This window comes from Corticium candelabrum, chromosome 20 (genome assembly GCF_963422355.1).
Source record: "Corticium candelabrum chromosome 20, ooCorCand1.1, whole genome shotgun sequence".
NCBI lineage: Eukaryota > Metazoa > Porifera > Homoscleromorpha > Homosclerophorida > Plakinidae > Corticium > Corticium candelabrum.
The window spans coordinates 2,695,597-2,708,096 of NC_085104.1; the positions used below are offsets into that span (position 1 = coordinate 2,695,597).

Consider the following 12,500-nt stretch of genomic DNA (forward strand, 5'->3'; position numbering starts at 1 on the left):
TTGTTGATGTGCCAAAAGACTGCTGATTGGCTCAACAAATTCCCGAGAGTGATTCACGCTGACAAGCTAGTATTACGTCACCTACATTTCGAGTCCCAAAACGATTGCTGATTGGCTCGACAAACTCCCCGAGCGTGACACACGCTTACAAACAAACATAGATAGATAGATAGATAGCGACATACTGACAGACAGACCGGAAGTCAATTCAACCCGTTTAGAGTGAGCTTCTCGCGAAGCAGTCCACCACTCATTGTGGTGTACTTCTTTTACGCTCGTAGCTTAAATATAATAAAATATTCAGTTTGTTACAAGGGTTGACTCTACTCTACTACTAATCGTAACTGGTTCGTCTCTATTATAGATTTTTATATTTAATTATTTATAATTTATCATTCATTTTATAAATAATTAATTGAGCAACAAACGACAGCAAAATCTTGCTGTTACATTTGCATATTTTGTAATTAATTGATATTAATTTATAATGTTGCTCTAGCTGTGGCTTTATTTGAGGAGGCCTTTATTTGAGGATGGCCTCTAATAGAAGAAATATGGTATTTTAGTGTTTGATTTATTGGATTGTGTTTGTCACTGTAGGACTACTCCTCGACCGTCAGCAACATCTCGGCTTTTGTTTGGACCGCAGACAACAGGAATGCCTAGTCCTGCATTACAGCGAGAGGCATGAGATGTTGCTTATTGAAAGTGATTGGAACGAAGTGATAACAGTGATTGGTTTTTAGGAGGCAGTTGCAGGTGTGATGAGACGTCGAAGCAGCATGAACCGATGTATGATGAGTCTGATTAGTGTGTGTGTGTGTGTGTGTGTGTGTGTGTGTGTGTGTGTGTGTGTGTGTGTGTGTGTGTGTGTCTGTGTCTGTGTCTGCGTCTATGTCTGTGTGTCTATGTCTGTGCATGCGTGTGTGTGTGCATGTGTTCTACCATTTGATTGTCTGCCGGCTTGCTACATTCATTTCATGCTTTTCTACAGCATTAAGGGCTTTGGAGGAAGCGATTCTTACCCCACAAACTCATACACTACGGACACCATCATTTCTAGGAGGTACGTGTGCACACATTGCTACATGTTATGATGTCATGTATAAAGTGATTACAACTGAAGGAAGCACTGCTCGTACTTCTGCGGCTGCACAATCGACTCCATATGACACATCTTCATCCATTCCAGTTTGTGCTAATGATTGGTTTGTGTGGCAGTTTTGTCAAAGTTGTTGTGTGTTGTTTAGAGACACCAGCTGTCCTTCAGTCAGTTGGGATCGTTTGGTGGGGATGTGTCATTGGATGGCGCAGCAGAGGACGATGATGCTACAAAATTTGAGACTGAAGTATGTTTTGCACACACACACACACACACACACACACACACACACACACACACACACACACACACACACACACACACACACACACACACACACACACACACACACACACACACACGCACACACACACACACAAACAAACAAACAAACAAACAATCAAACACACAGACACTGACACACAAACAAACAAAAACACAAACAAACAAACACAAACAAACAAAAACACAGACAAACACACACAGAAATACACACACGCACACACAAAAAAATGGTCTAATGTTAAGCCCTCCACGTCTTTCGACGTCGACCTTGAGGTCAGTTGCAGAGATAGCTCCCCCTGCCTCTAGAGACAGGGCCTCCATGCGCTACGTGGAGTCTTGGGGCCAGTGCTACAATCCACCTGGAGCTTGGCCAAAGTCATCCAGGGGTACTGACAATGGCACAGCTCTGGGACTGGACATCAAGGTCCACACGTACCCGTCTGCTGCATGATGTTGCTGCCAAGCCAGCGGTCATGTCCACCCCAGTCAATAACCAGGTACTCATTTATACTCCTGAGTCGAGAGAAGCAAGTGTGGGTGTGTTTCTTGCTCAAGGAAACTGCGACAGTGTTGCCTCCACCAGGATCGAACCTTCAACCCTCATTACGGAATACAAGATCCCGGATGTCATCACCAACGCTCTACCATCTGCTCCACCACGCCCCACACACGCACCACACACACACACACACACACTCTCTCTCTCTCTCTCTCACACACACACACACACACACTCTCTCTCTCTCTCTCTCTCACACACACACACACACACACACACACACACACACGGTGGAGTGAGTGGACACGACCAAACTCATTTATGGCTTTGCTTGTGTCTCCAAACACCAATGCGTGCCGTGAAGGAGCATCCACAAACATAGCATGTCAATTTCCCACTCTTAGAGATCGTCTTTCGTTCCTACCTTTTTGTTGGAGTGTTTTCAAATGCTGATCTTCAAAATGATCTAAAAAAATTTTCAATAAGATCTCCACAGAAATCTGTCTGACGCATAGCTTTCCCGGTTGGATATATCAGTATTACAAGATTTCAAATTGGATTTCAATGTGTCTTTAAAGCGCAATTTCTGACCACCTGCTGTTCTAGAACCTTCCTTCAGCTGACCATAAAACACTGCCCTTGGGATTCTATCATCCTTCATTCGAACAAAGGGGCTACACCATCGAAGTTGAGCTTGTAGTAGTAGAGCCTCAATTCCAGGCATGTTGCATTCCTTCAGAACCTTGGTATTGGGTATCATGTCTTGCCATTTTATATTTACAACTTTGCGAAGACATTGCATGTGGAATTGGTCAAGCTGTTTAATTAATGTGTCTTCTATATGATGTCCAAGTCTCACAACCATAAAGTAAAGTGGTGATCACAACAGCTTTGTAAACTTTGACCTTAGTGGCTGTGATTATGCCATGTTCATTCCAAAGGTGTCTAGTCGGGTTGCCAAAGGCAGCACCAGCTCTACTCAGACGCACTGAAATATCATCATCGACAACAATGTTTTGAGACAGAGTTCTTCCTAAATAAGAAACTTGTCAACCGATGTCAAAGGAGTGTCATACACTTTTACAACAGGAGGTGTGTAAGAAGACCCAGGTTTTGGTTGGTACAAGACTTCTGACTTCTTGAGACTTACAGTGAGCCCAAAACATTGTGCAGTGTTTGAAAAACAATCCATGATGAATTAAATATCCCTAATGGTGTGTGTGACAAGGGCACAATCATCTGCAAAGAGGTCACGTATGAGAATGTCACTGACTTTAGTTCTTGCATTGAAGTGACGAAGATTTAAAATGTTCCCATTAGAGCACATTTGAAGGTAAACACCTTTATCGTAATTCTTGAAGGCAACGTGTAACATGACAGAAAAGATGTTAAATAACAAAGGTACAAGAACGCATCCTTGTTTAATTAATGCCATTTGTGACTGCAAAAGACTTGGAAGAAGCTCCACTGTCAATGACGCTAGCTGACATAATGTCGTGAAATGATGTTATGATATTGACTAGATTGCACGGACAGCCTATTTTACTGAGTAGTCTCCATAAGAGATTTCTGTTGACAGAACCAAATGCTTTTGTCAAATCTACAAAAACTATGTAGAGGTCTCTATGATGTTCACGACAATTTTCTTGAAGTTGTGTAGCAGTAAAGATCATGTCGGTAGTTCCCAACTTGAACGAAAACCACAATGAGTCTCTGGCAATATATTGTCAGAGACATGTTTGGTTAATCTATTCAAAATATTGCAAGCCATGATGTTCTCAGCAGTAGATAGAAGTGAAATGCCACGATAATTGTCACAAATTGAGCGGTCTCCCTTACGTTTGTATACATGGATTATGGTAGCATCTTTGAAATCTTTGGGAACCGCTTCATGTCGCCAACTAAGACTGTAGAGTTGAGTTAGTTTTTCTACCAAAATTCTACCACCATGTTTACATATTCCAGCTGGAAGGCCATCCAACTCACTTGCCTTACCAGATGACATTTGCTGAATTGCATCAGAAACCTCATCTATATGGGAGACGTTGCTAAATGATTTTCACATGACAGCTGTGGAATGTCATCTAAAACCGGATCATCAACGACAGAAGGACGATTTAGTGCTAGATTGAAGTGATCAGCCCAACGCTGAAGGATGTCTTCGTGTTTAGTAAGCAGAGTTGAGCCATCATGAGAGAATTGTACTCCTAGACTGTGGACCAAGAACTGATTTTGAACCAGAGTAAAATCACTTCATGTCATTTTCGTTGGCTGCTGCTTGTAGATCTTCTGCTTTCTTCATCCACCAGTTTTCTTTCAGTGAACGTAATTTAGCTTGCACACTCTGATGCAAGCTGGTATAAGCTATTTTCTTAGCAGTCATAGATTTATCCCTGATCCACCCAAGGTGTGCTTCCCTCATGCTGTTCAGGAGAGGCTGAATTGTAGGTTCATTCATGTCAAACCAATCTCGATGTTTGCTTTTAGTGTGACCTAAAACGTTAGCTGCACATTGAAAGGTCTTTGTTTTCAAATCCGTCTAAAAGCAGTCAATGTCAGATGATTCTGTCATACCAGCCAACGAATAGTCTATTTGATCTTGCAACTGACATCTAATGTCTTCGACGAACAGTCGTTTAACACACAACTTTTTAGTAGCCATCAAGCGTTGCCGATGTTGCTTGGGCTTGATGACAAGAGATGTGATACACCTCACAAGTCGATGATCTGACCAACTACTAGAACCTTTCATGACTCGAGTTTGTCTGACATCACACAGATTACGTTGTCGCACAATGACGTAGTCCAGAAGATGCCAATGATGTGAACATGGATGCATCTATGTTGTCTTGTATTTGTTGGATTGTTGAAAGATGGTGTTTGTTATAACTAGATTGTACTGACTACAAGTACTGAGAAGCAGTGTCCCATTGGCATTTTTCCTTTCTACACCATGAGGACCAATTACTTTACACCATGATGTATAGTTCTGACCAACGTGAGCATTAAAATCTCCAAGAAGGAAAAGTTTATCTCTTCTTGGCACTGAGTCAATAACATTTGTCAATTCTTCATAAATCTCTTCCTTAAAGGCATCTGAAGCTGGTAGAGTCGGTGCATATGCACTAATGAGAGTGGCAGATTGCCCATAAGGAAGGTTTAGACGTAGTAACATTAGACGAGAATTGATACCCTTAGGTAGGAACTCAAGTTTACGTACAATGCTGGATTTTATTGCAAAACCAACACCTGCTTGTTGAGGTTCACCAATGGGGACACCTGATGAAAAGAAAGTGTAGCCAGCACCAACTTCTTCAAAACTTTGTTGACCAGAAAGATGGGTCTCACTCTGCTGCAATATCAATATTACACCGTTTTAGTTCTCTAGTGATAACTGCAGATCGACGCTTAGATTGACATTATTTTTGTTATTTCGTAATGTTCTTACATTCCATGTTGCAATTGTTGACTTCAATCGTTCATTTTTTCTTTTTTTTCCAACCCCAAAATTGAATGCCCGCTGACTGCGGTAAGGTTTGTACGGAGTAAGCTTTCTTTAGTATGGGGTTTATCGTATGGGGTTTATTGATGGGGTTTATTGTATGGCGTTTATTGTATGGGGTTTATTCCCAGGAGCAGCATCATCTGTTATTGATCGCGTCCACGGGTTGTGGATTGTGGAACAACCCTTAGATTTAAGGGTTAGCTGTGAAATGAGCAGGCCTTGCCTGACGAATAAACAGTCGTGGACAATCTGGTGGCATTGTTATCAAAGAGTGATGGGATAATAGGTGGCACTTATCTCTATAAAATGTCACAGATTCTCTGTGATGACACTGGGCATGGCGAGTGCAGCCGCCATAAATCGGCTGTTGCTACAAAGTCTGACTTGGTTCATAGCAATTCAGCACAGTATCTGTAAGCAGCTGTGGTCACTTTGGCTCTAAAGAGCAGTTTACTAATTTGGGGTTTAGTTTTCTGGTCAGCTTACTGCGTCCACACAAGTTGTTTGGCATGTTGTAGTCTTACACCTGTCAACATATAGCACGTACTGGAGGAGAGAGTGGAATCAGCTCTGCACACGCTCATTTCACTATAATCCATTCTATTGTGCAGGTTCTTTTATGGTGACTTGTTTTGTCTGTGTCTTTATCTACTGTAAATCAACAAATTTCGTAAGCATCTAACTTTCATAAAATTTGTAAGCGATCTTAGATTTACTAAAGTTAAATGCTTACTAATTTTTGTCCGCGCTCTAGGTTTTTAGCGACACTTCACATAGTGTAATAATCATCACTTGTCACGCGTGCCAGACAAACTGACACCTAGAGCTGGTGAGACAGGCCACATGCCTAGGCAACAGCAGAGATTAACGCTGGTGCTGTGGTTTTGACATGTTTGCACGCACGTGGACATCTGGTGAGATACTGCTTGGACGTGTACACATGCCTAGGCATCTAGCAGATACTTACCCGTGGTGCTGTGGTTTTGATAGGGGGGGGGGGGGAGTTGTAGAATGGCAATGCAAGCCTTTAGCTACGACCCTGCACGGTGGCGGCTCAGGTGTGATGGCCTTTCTGTTGTTGAATTGGAGTAACAGCACAGTTCGTGTCCTACCTAAGTGTCAGAGCAGCTCTATTCAGGGATAGCACGGCTTTCTCCAATAGGAGAAGGTGAGAGAAAGGATCCCTAAAGAAAGCTTACACACACACACACACACACACACACACACACACACACACACACACACACACACACACACACACACACACACACACACACACACTATTATCTCTGATCTTGTAGTTACCATCAGCTGTTGAAGAAACGAGGCAACAGTTCAACACAATCGCGTTTGCACCCGAAGAGCATCCAGCCTCTACAGGTTGCATCATCTTGTTCCTCTTTGTCCTCTTTTGCAAACGACTGACATGTTGCCATTTCATCACAGCTATCCGTTTGCTGTTTGACGAATTTCATCTCTGCCTGAAGTCTTATCCTTTAACTGCAGAAGTTCTAGATCTAGTTCACTCATATGAAGAAGTATGGGGACAGTCGACCAGCTGTTGTTGTAATTGTTTAGATATTGACTTGTTTTTGTTTGTTTGACTTAAGGCGTGTCAGAAGGCATGGCAGTCTCTCGACAAGTCTAGTCTTAAATCACGCAAACAATCATTCGTTCATGCTCCAAAACAGTACGTGTATATTGCATGCTATCCAGTGTGTGTGTGTGTGTGTGTGTGTGTGTGTGTGTGTGTGTGTGTGTGTGTGTGTGTGTGTGTGTGTGTCTGTGTCTGTGTCTGTGTCTGTGTCTGTGTGTCTGTGTGTGTGTTTATTTGTTTGTTTGTTTGTTTTGTGTGTGCATGTGTGCATGTGTATATGCAAGTTATGGAGACGTTTTTGTGCAGCACATTTACATTATTTCTACTTAATTAAATTTTTGTAGATTGCACGGTTTATAATTCTAGAAACGATGTCTACAGACCTTCGTAAGTACTACAATTGAGTGAGATATTGTGATATGGCAGTGCAAAAATCGTAAATGTTTAAAAAAGAGCCCACCTGGGTAACATCCCTGAGGCAGTTACTCGATAATATTGTGCTTGTTGAAATCATTAATCACAAGTATGTCTGAGTAAGTGTCTATCTAAACAAGTGCGTATTAGGGTATCTTGAAAAAGGTGTGCGTAGTAGACTACATATAGTTTTAATAATGTATTGGCCTTTAGAGTGCAAACTGGTGCATGAACAGCTTGAGTGCGATCTTTGATGTGAGTGTGTCAACATGCATTGTCAGTTTACAGTGCTGCATCTTTGGTGTCTGAGCGAAGATAACCATACAATAATTGCTACTGCTTGAATGACGGTTTCTGGACAGTCATTGAGACGTGGCTAGATTTCCCCCAAAATCATCTCTTGGGCTCTTTTGGATATTTACGGTATGGTGGAAGATTTGAATGCATGCGAGCCGAAATAGGACTTATTATGTGTGCTAATTGGTTTGACTGATAATGCGTGAGTTTATTATTTTATTATTTTATTAATTTACTATTTTATTATTTTATTATTTTATTATTTTATTACATTATTAATTTATTGATTTTATTTATTTTATTTATTTTATTTATTTTATTTATTTTATACATTATCATTTTATTATTTTACTAGATAAATGACCCGTCTTTCGTACGGGCAGAGTACTGTAGCGTTATGATGGAAGACTCAGTTTGAGCGTGTGTAGACACGTCATGCGCATTTTTTGGTAGAAATCGACACACTCCCTGTGTGGATTCAGTTCAAATGACTGGTGTAGGCGTCTGTTTGAATAAACTGGAATGTGCTAATTAGCTAATATCCCGTTGAAGACAAATGAAAGCTTAACCGAGTGTCCCATTTCGAGAAATTTGCAGTGACTTTTTCGTTTAATTAAAGATACATATCCGGGCAACAGAAACTTGAAAGTCACATGCAGTTTCTTACTCACCCATAGGACACATGCAGTAGCTTGACATGCAGGCATGCATGATTTAGCGCATTGTTTGCTCTCCGTTTTCGATGTTTTCACAATCCCAGTGTAGCGCTCGGTGCAGGAAACGTGTAGGTTGGATTCAGTGCAAATGCAGTCACACGTCTCTTCAGTGAGTCTTCTCGGAGCCATTTCAACAGTCTCATTGGATGTTATCACTTCGAAGACGTTGCTGCCGTTGCAGGAAACAGGCGTATCGAATGTGGCAGGTATTCGGCGAGCGTACTCGGAAAGACCGAAGGTACGCGTATTTCTATATACCCAGATATCCTAAACAAAAATATCTTGTCGTTTTTGACGTCGCCGGTAATAAACGACACGCTCCGTGCATACCGTCGAAGGTCAGCTTAATTTTGGTGGAGGTCCGATGAGCCGTTGCAGAGTAATTCGCTTGCGAGTGGATGCGAGTCCTCCTGCATGGGACACTTTAAATATACTCAGCACGTTTCCAATCTATACGCACTGACCATTACTAAAGTGGACCTCTACGTCTTTGCTCTGAACGTAGTTTGATGTTATTCAATGCGCGCGAGTAGAGGCGGGTCCTCCTTGGATATTAAATAATATACTCGGCACGTTTCCAACCTACCTACGCACTGAACAATATTTTTTTTTCGGAACTCTTATCTTTTTGCTCTGGATGTAGTTCTACAGCTTGCTTAGATAACGCAGTCTGATGGGACTGCTGGATAGCTATAGCATTGTGACGTAACAATGGTATGTGAACAAACAATGGATATTGAAAATGAGTATTGCGCTCTTAGTTACGAGAAAACAAAACTACCTTAAGAGATTGAGTTCAAGTAACGGAATTTCCTTCAAATTGAGTCTATCAGGGGCATTCAGTTTCCTTCTTGAACGATGAACAGCATTATGTCATTGTACGATGCACCCCCAAAAGGGGACCCGACTGAAAAAGCTGGAAGACGACACCACCCTGCCCATGTTCTTACCCATGTCGAGTTACACTCGTACTCCAAATTTTAGCCTCGTGGGTGATCCAGTCTAGCTGGGTATCGAACTTATACATATATACAAACACCGTCAATTTTATATAGTATATAGAAGATTTATTTTATTATTTTATTTATTTTATTATTTTATTATTTTATTACATTATCATTTATTATTTTATTATTTTATTATTTTATTATTTTATTACATTATTAATTTACTATTTTATTAATTTATTTATTTTATTATTTTATTATTATTTTATTTTATTGTTTTATTACATTCAGGTTCTTCCTTCTAACAAGTACGTATTTGTAGTCACTCTAATTTCAACTTTTTGTTACTGCAGATCGACGACGTATAACACGGGTGTGTTGTTGAGAGAGGAGAGGAATTCATGGAGACTGATCTATAGTCTTTACAAGTTGAATATCACATCAGTACATATGTCTATCTGTATATACCAATAATTGTTTGTAGAGACTTATTGTCGGTTTCGGGAGAAGACGAGATGATGGATTTCGATACTCCATCGGTAGTCGTTGCACAACGAGTGGTGACGTCTGGTCTTCACGGTTGTGTATATGTGTGTAGTGTTTTGCATACAGTGAGAAGAATATAGTGGAGAGTTTGTATAGAAGAGATCGTGCTGTTCGTCTGCAACAGGTGCATCTACATGTATCTGCTGACGTATGATTTTAACTTATCTGTTTGTTTCTGTGTAAGGTTGTGGTTGACTGGTTGGAGAAATGTGCCGAAGAGGACATGAGTAGCATCTTTATGGCCGAGTTTGCAGCCGATAGCGTTTGCTAGTAATCAATCACATAAGACCCCCAACCAGCATCTAATCACTTGTGTTGTGCAGCGAACGAACTCTACATGAACTGAATAGAATAGACAAGCCACATGGTCAGCAAGGATGCAGCACTCGCTTATTAGTCACAGAAATAGTATTTATTATATTGGTTGGAGAGAAAGTGCTGTCATTTGAGTGAACGGATTTTGTGTAGGACCCGGATGCACCACACAGACAAGGCAGACATTTGGTTGATGGAGACGAGGTGAGTTGATGCGAAATACAGAAATTGTGTTTTATATTTCATTCCCATTGTATAAGCATGTGGTGTGAGATACTTGTGCAAGTGTGTGTGTGTGTGTGTGTGTGTGTGTGTGTGTGTGTGTGTGTGCGTGTGTGTGTGTGTGTGTGTGTGTGTGTGCACGCACGTGTGTGTGCGCGCACGTGTGTGTGTGCTCATGTGTGTGCATGTGTGTGTGTGTACATGTGTGTGTGTGTGTGTGTGTGTGTGTGTGTGTGTGTGTGTGTGTGCACGTACGTGTGTGTGCGCGCACGTGTGTGCATGTGTGTGTGTTATGTATATCTCTTTGGTATTAATTAACGCTTTTACAACAGGAAGACGAAGCTGACTTGATACGAAACATATACTTCTTTATTAGAGCCGGACGTCTTGATGAAGTAAAACCGAATAGTGCCATACGTTTGAACAACATTGCATTGTGGTATTGTTATTTCATAGGCTCAGAAATTATGTAATCGAGCCGGTCAGCCATGGCGTGCAGCCGCTTTGGAAGGATGGAGACTGTGGCATGACCCAAACTATTACAGTAAGTACGTAGATGCCTTGAGTGGTCTGGCTTTTACTTTATTAGTTGAACACACACACACACACACACACACACACACACACACACACACACACACACACACACACACACACACACACACACACACACACACACACGTGCACACAACTACATGCACATACGCTTTTAGCTCTTAATATTAATTTTTGTGCACAAAATTGTCAAAATTATTTTCTTCTTTGTTTACTTGTGTGTGCTTCGTTTTGACGTAATTGAAAGTGATGCTGTTGTTGCAGAGGATTCAGCTGATCAACCACAGCCTGATGAAAGGAACAATGGCGATGAAATACTACCGGTAGAAGGAAATCCGTATCGTGACTTGTGGAAGTGCTGCTCTTGGGCTCTAGCAGAACAGGTTTGTTGCAGTGTTATTATGTTGACAGTTATGTCTGTTAGATGCGCACGGTTTGGCATGCATCAGTAAGACATAATTTATGAGTAAGCAGTGTTACGTAATGGTTCAGTGGGCACTAAAAATTTAGTTGTGTTTGTCTGTTCATTTGACGTCTCTTTGTCTGTCTATTTGTTTGTCTATTTGATGTCTGTGTATTTGTTTGTCTATTTGGTGTTTGTCTGTGTGTTTGTCCATTTGTCTTTATTGAAACACGTAATCTACTCACATCTCTAGCACTCAGAGTAAGAAGACTATGTACCGAGTTCAAGTTATACATGCCTGTTTGTCTGTCTGTCCACCAGAGTCCACCACACCATGTATCCCATTGGTTTTCGAGCACTTCGGCTTTTGGGGCCCTATGGCTGAAGAATATTTAAGATGCCCGTTCACGGCTCACTGCGCACGCGCAGGCACATCCACACAAACTTGAAAACGTGCCACGATTTCAAGTTATGTCCTAACGAAGCAGAACAAGGGAACGTCTTAGGGTGCACCACGTCTATGACATACAGTGTTTCTTCCTGGCATGGAGAGAAATGCAAATCACATTCTTGTCCGCCATGGCAGTTTCGCTTGTCATACTTGACATTTTGGGAAAGCTAACGACCAGTGTGTTAGGTTTTTTATCCACACATTTACCTTTTACCATCTTGAGATAGCTTGCTGTTGAACGACAAATCGCTTTCTCGATCGTTTTCTAGTTGCATGTGACTTGGAAATGGGTGAAGCACAGAGCATCACGTGATGGCATCTGAAACTTGGAGTGTGAAATAAGCCATGGAGAGGTGCCGGACGCCGTCAGCGCCACGCCGGCAATGCAGTTCGTGCATCTATCTTTACATGGTAGTTACAAGAGCTGACTAGAATTGAGGAATAGCCTATACCTGTAGCGACAGATGAAGTTCCGGTAGCGGTGTTTCTTCTACGGAAATTCAACAACTGCAAGTCAGATGTATGCGTTGGTACACTGCTAAGCTAGTCTACAACTTCATACATGGTAGATGTCTGTCCAGATGCCATCGCACTAGTGCGCTCTGTGCTCCATCTATTTTTAGGTCACGTGCAACAAGGAAAAGAT

General features: G+C 41.5%; 1 protein-coding gene across 1 annotated transcript in view; it reads left to right on the plus strand.

The window, feature by feature from the left end:
* Positions 1-12,500, plus strand: part of LOC134195843 (nuclear pore complex protein Nup107-like) — a 27,382-nt gene that overhangs the window by 3,671 nt on the left and 11,211 nt on the right. The window contains exons 3-19 of the mRNA XM_062664929.1: positions 601-685; positions 747-792; positions 995-1,066; positions 1,127-1,191; positions 1,251-1,349; positions 6,693-6,771; positions 6,838-6,929; positions 7,002-7,081; positions 9,716-9,790; positions 9,847-9,901; positions 9,961-10,032; positions 10,093-10,178; positions 10,232-10,316; positions 10,377-10,427; positions 10,778-10,840; positions 10,902-10,989; positions 11,265-11,383. Coding sequence (XP_062520913.1) covers positions 601-685; positions 747-792; positions 995-1,066; positions 1,127-1,191; positions 1,251-1,349; positions 6,693-6,771; positions 6,838-6,929; positions 7,002-7,081; positions 9,716-9,790; positions 9,847-9,901; positions 9,961-10,032; positions 10,093-10,178; positions 10,232-10,316; positions 10,377-10,427; positions 10,778-10,840; positions 10,902-10,989; positions 11,265-11,383 — 1,312 coding nt within the window. The remainder of the gene's footprint in view (positions 1-600; positions 686-746; positions 793-994; positions 1,067-1,126; positions 1,192-1,250; positions 1,350-6,692; positions 6,772-6,837; positions 6,930-7,001; positions 7,082-9,715; positions 9,791-9,846; positions 9,902-9,960; positions 10,033-10,092; positions 10,179-10,231; positions 10,317-10,376; positions 10,428-10,777; positions 10,841-10,901; positions 10,990-11,264; positions 11,384-12,500) is intronic.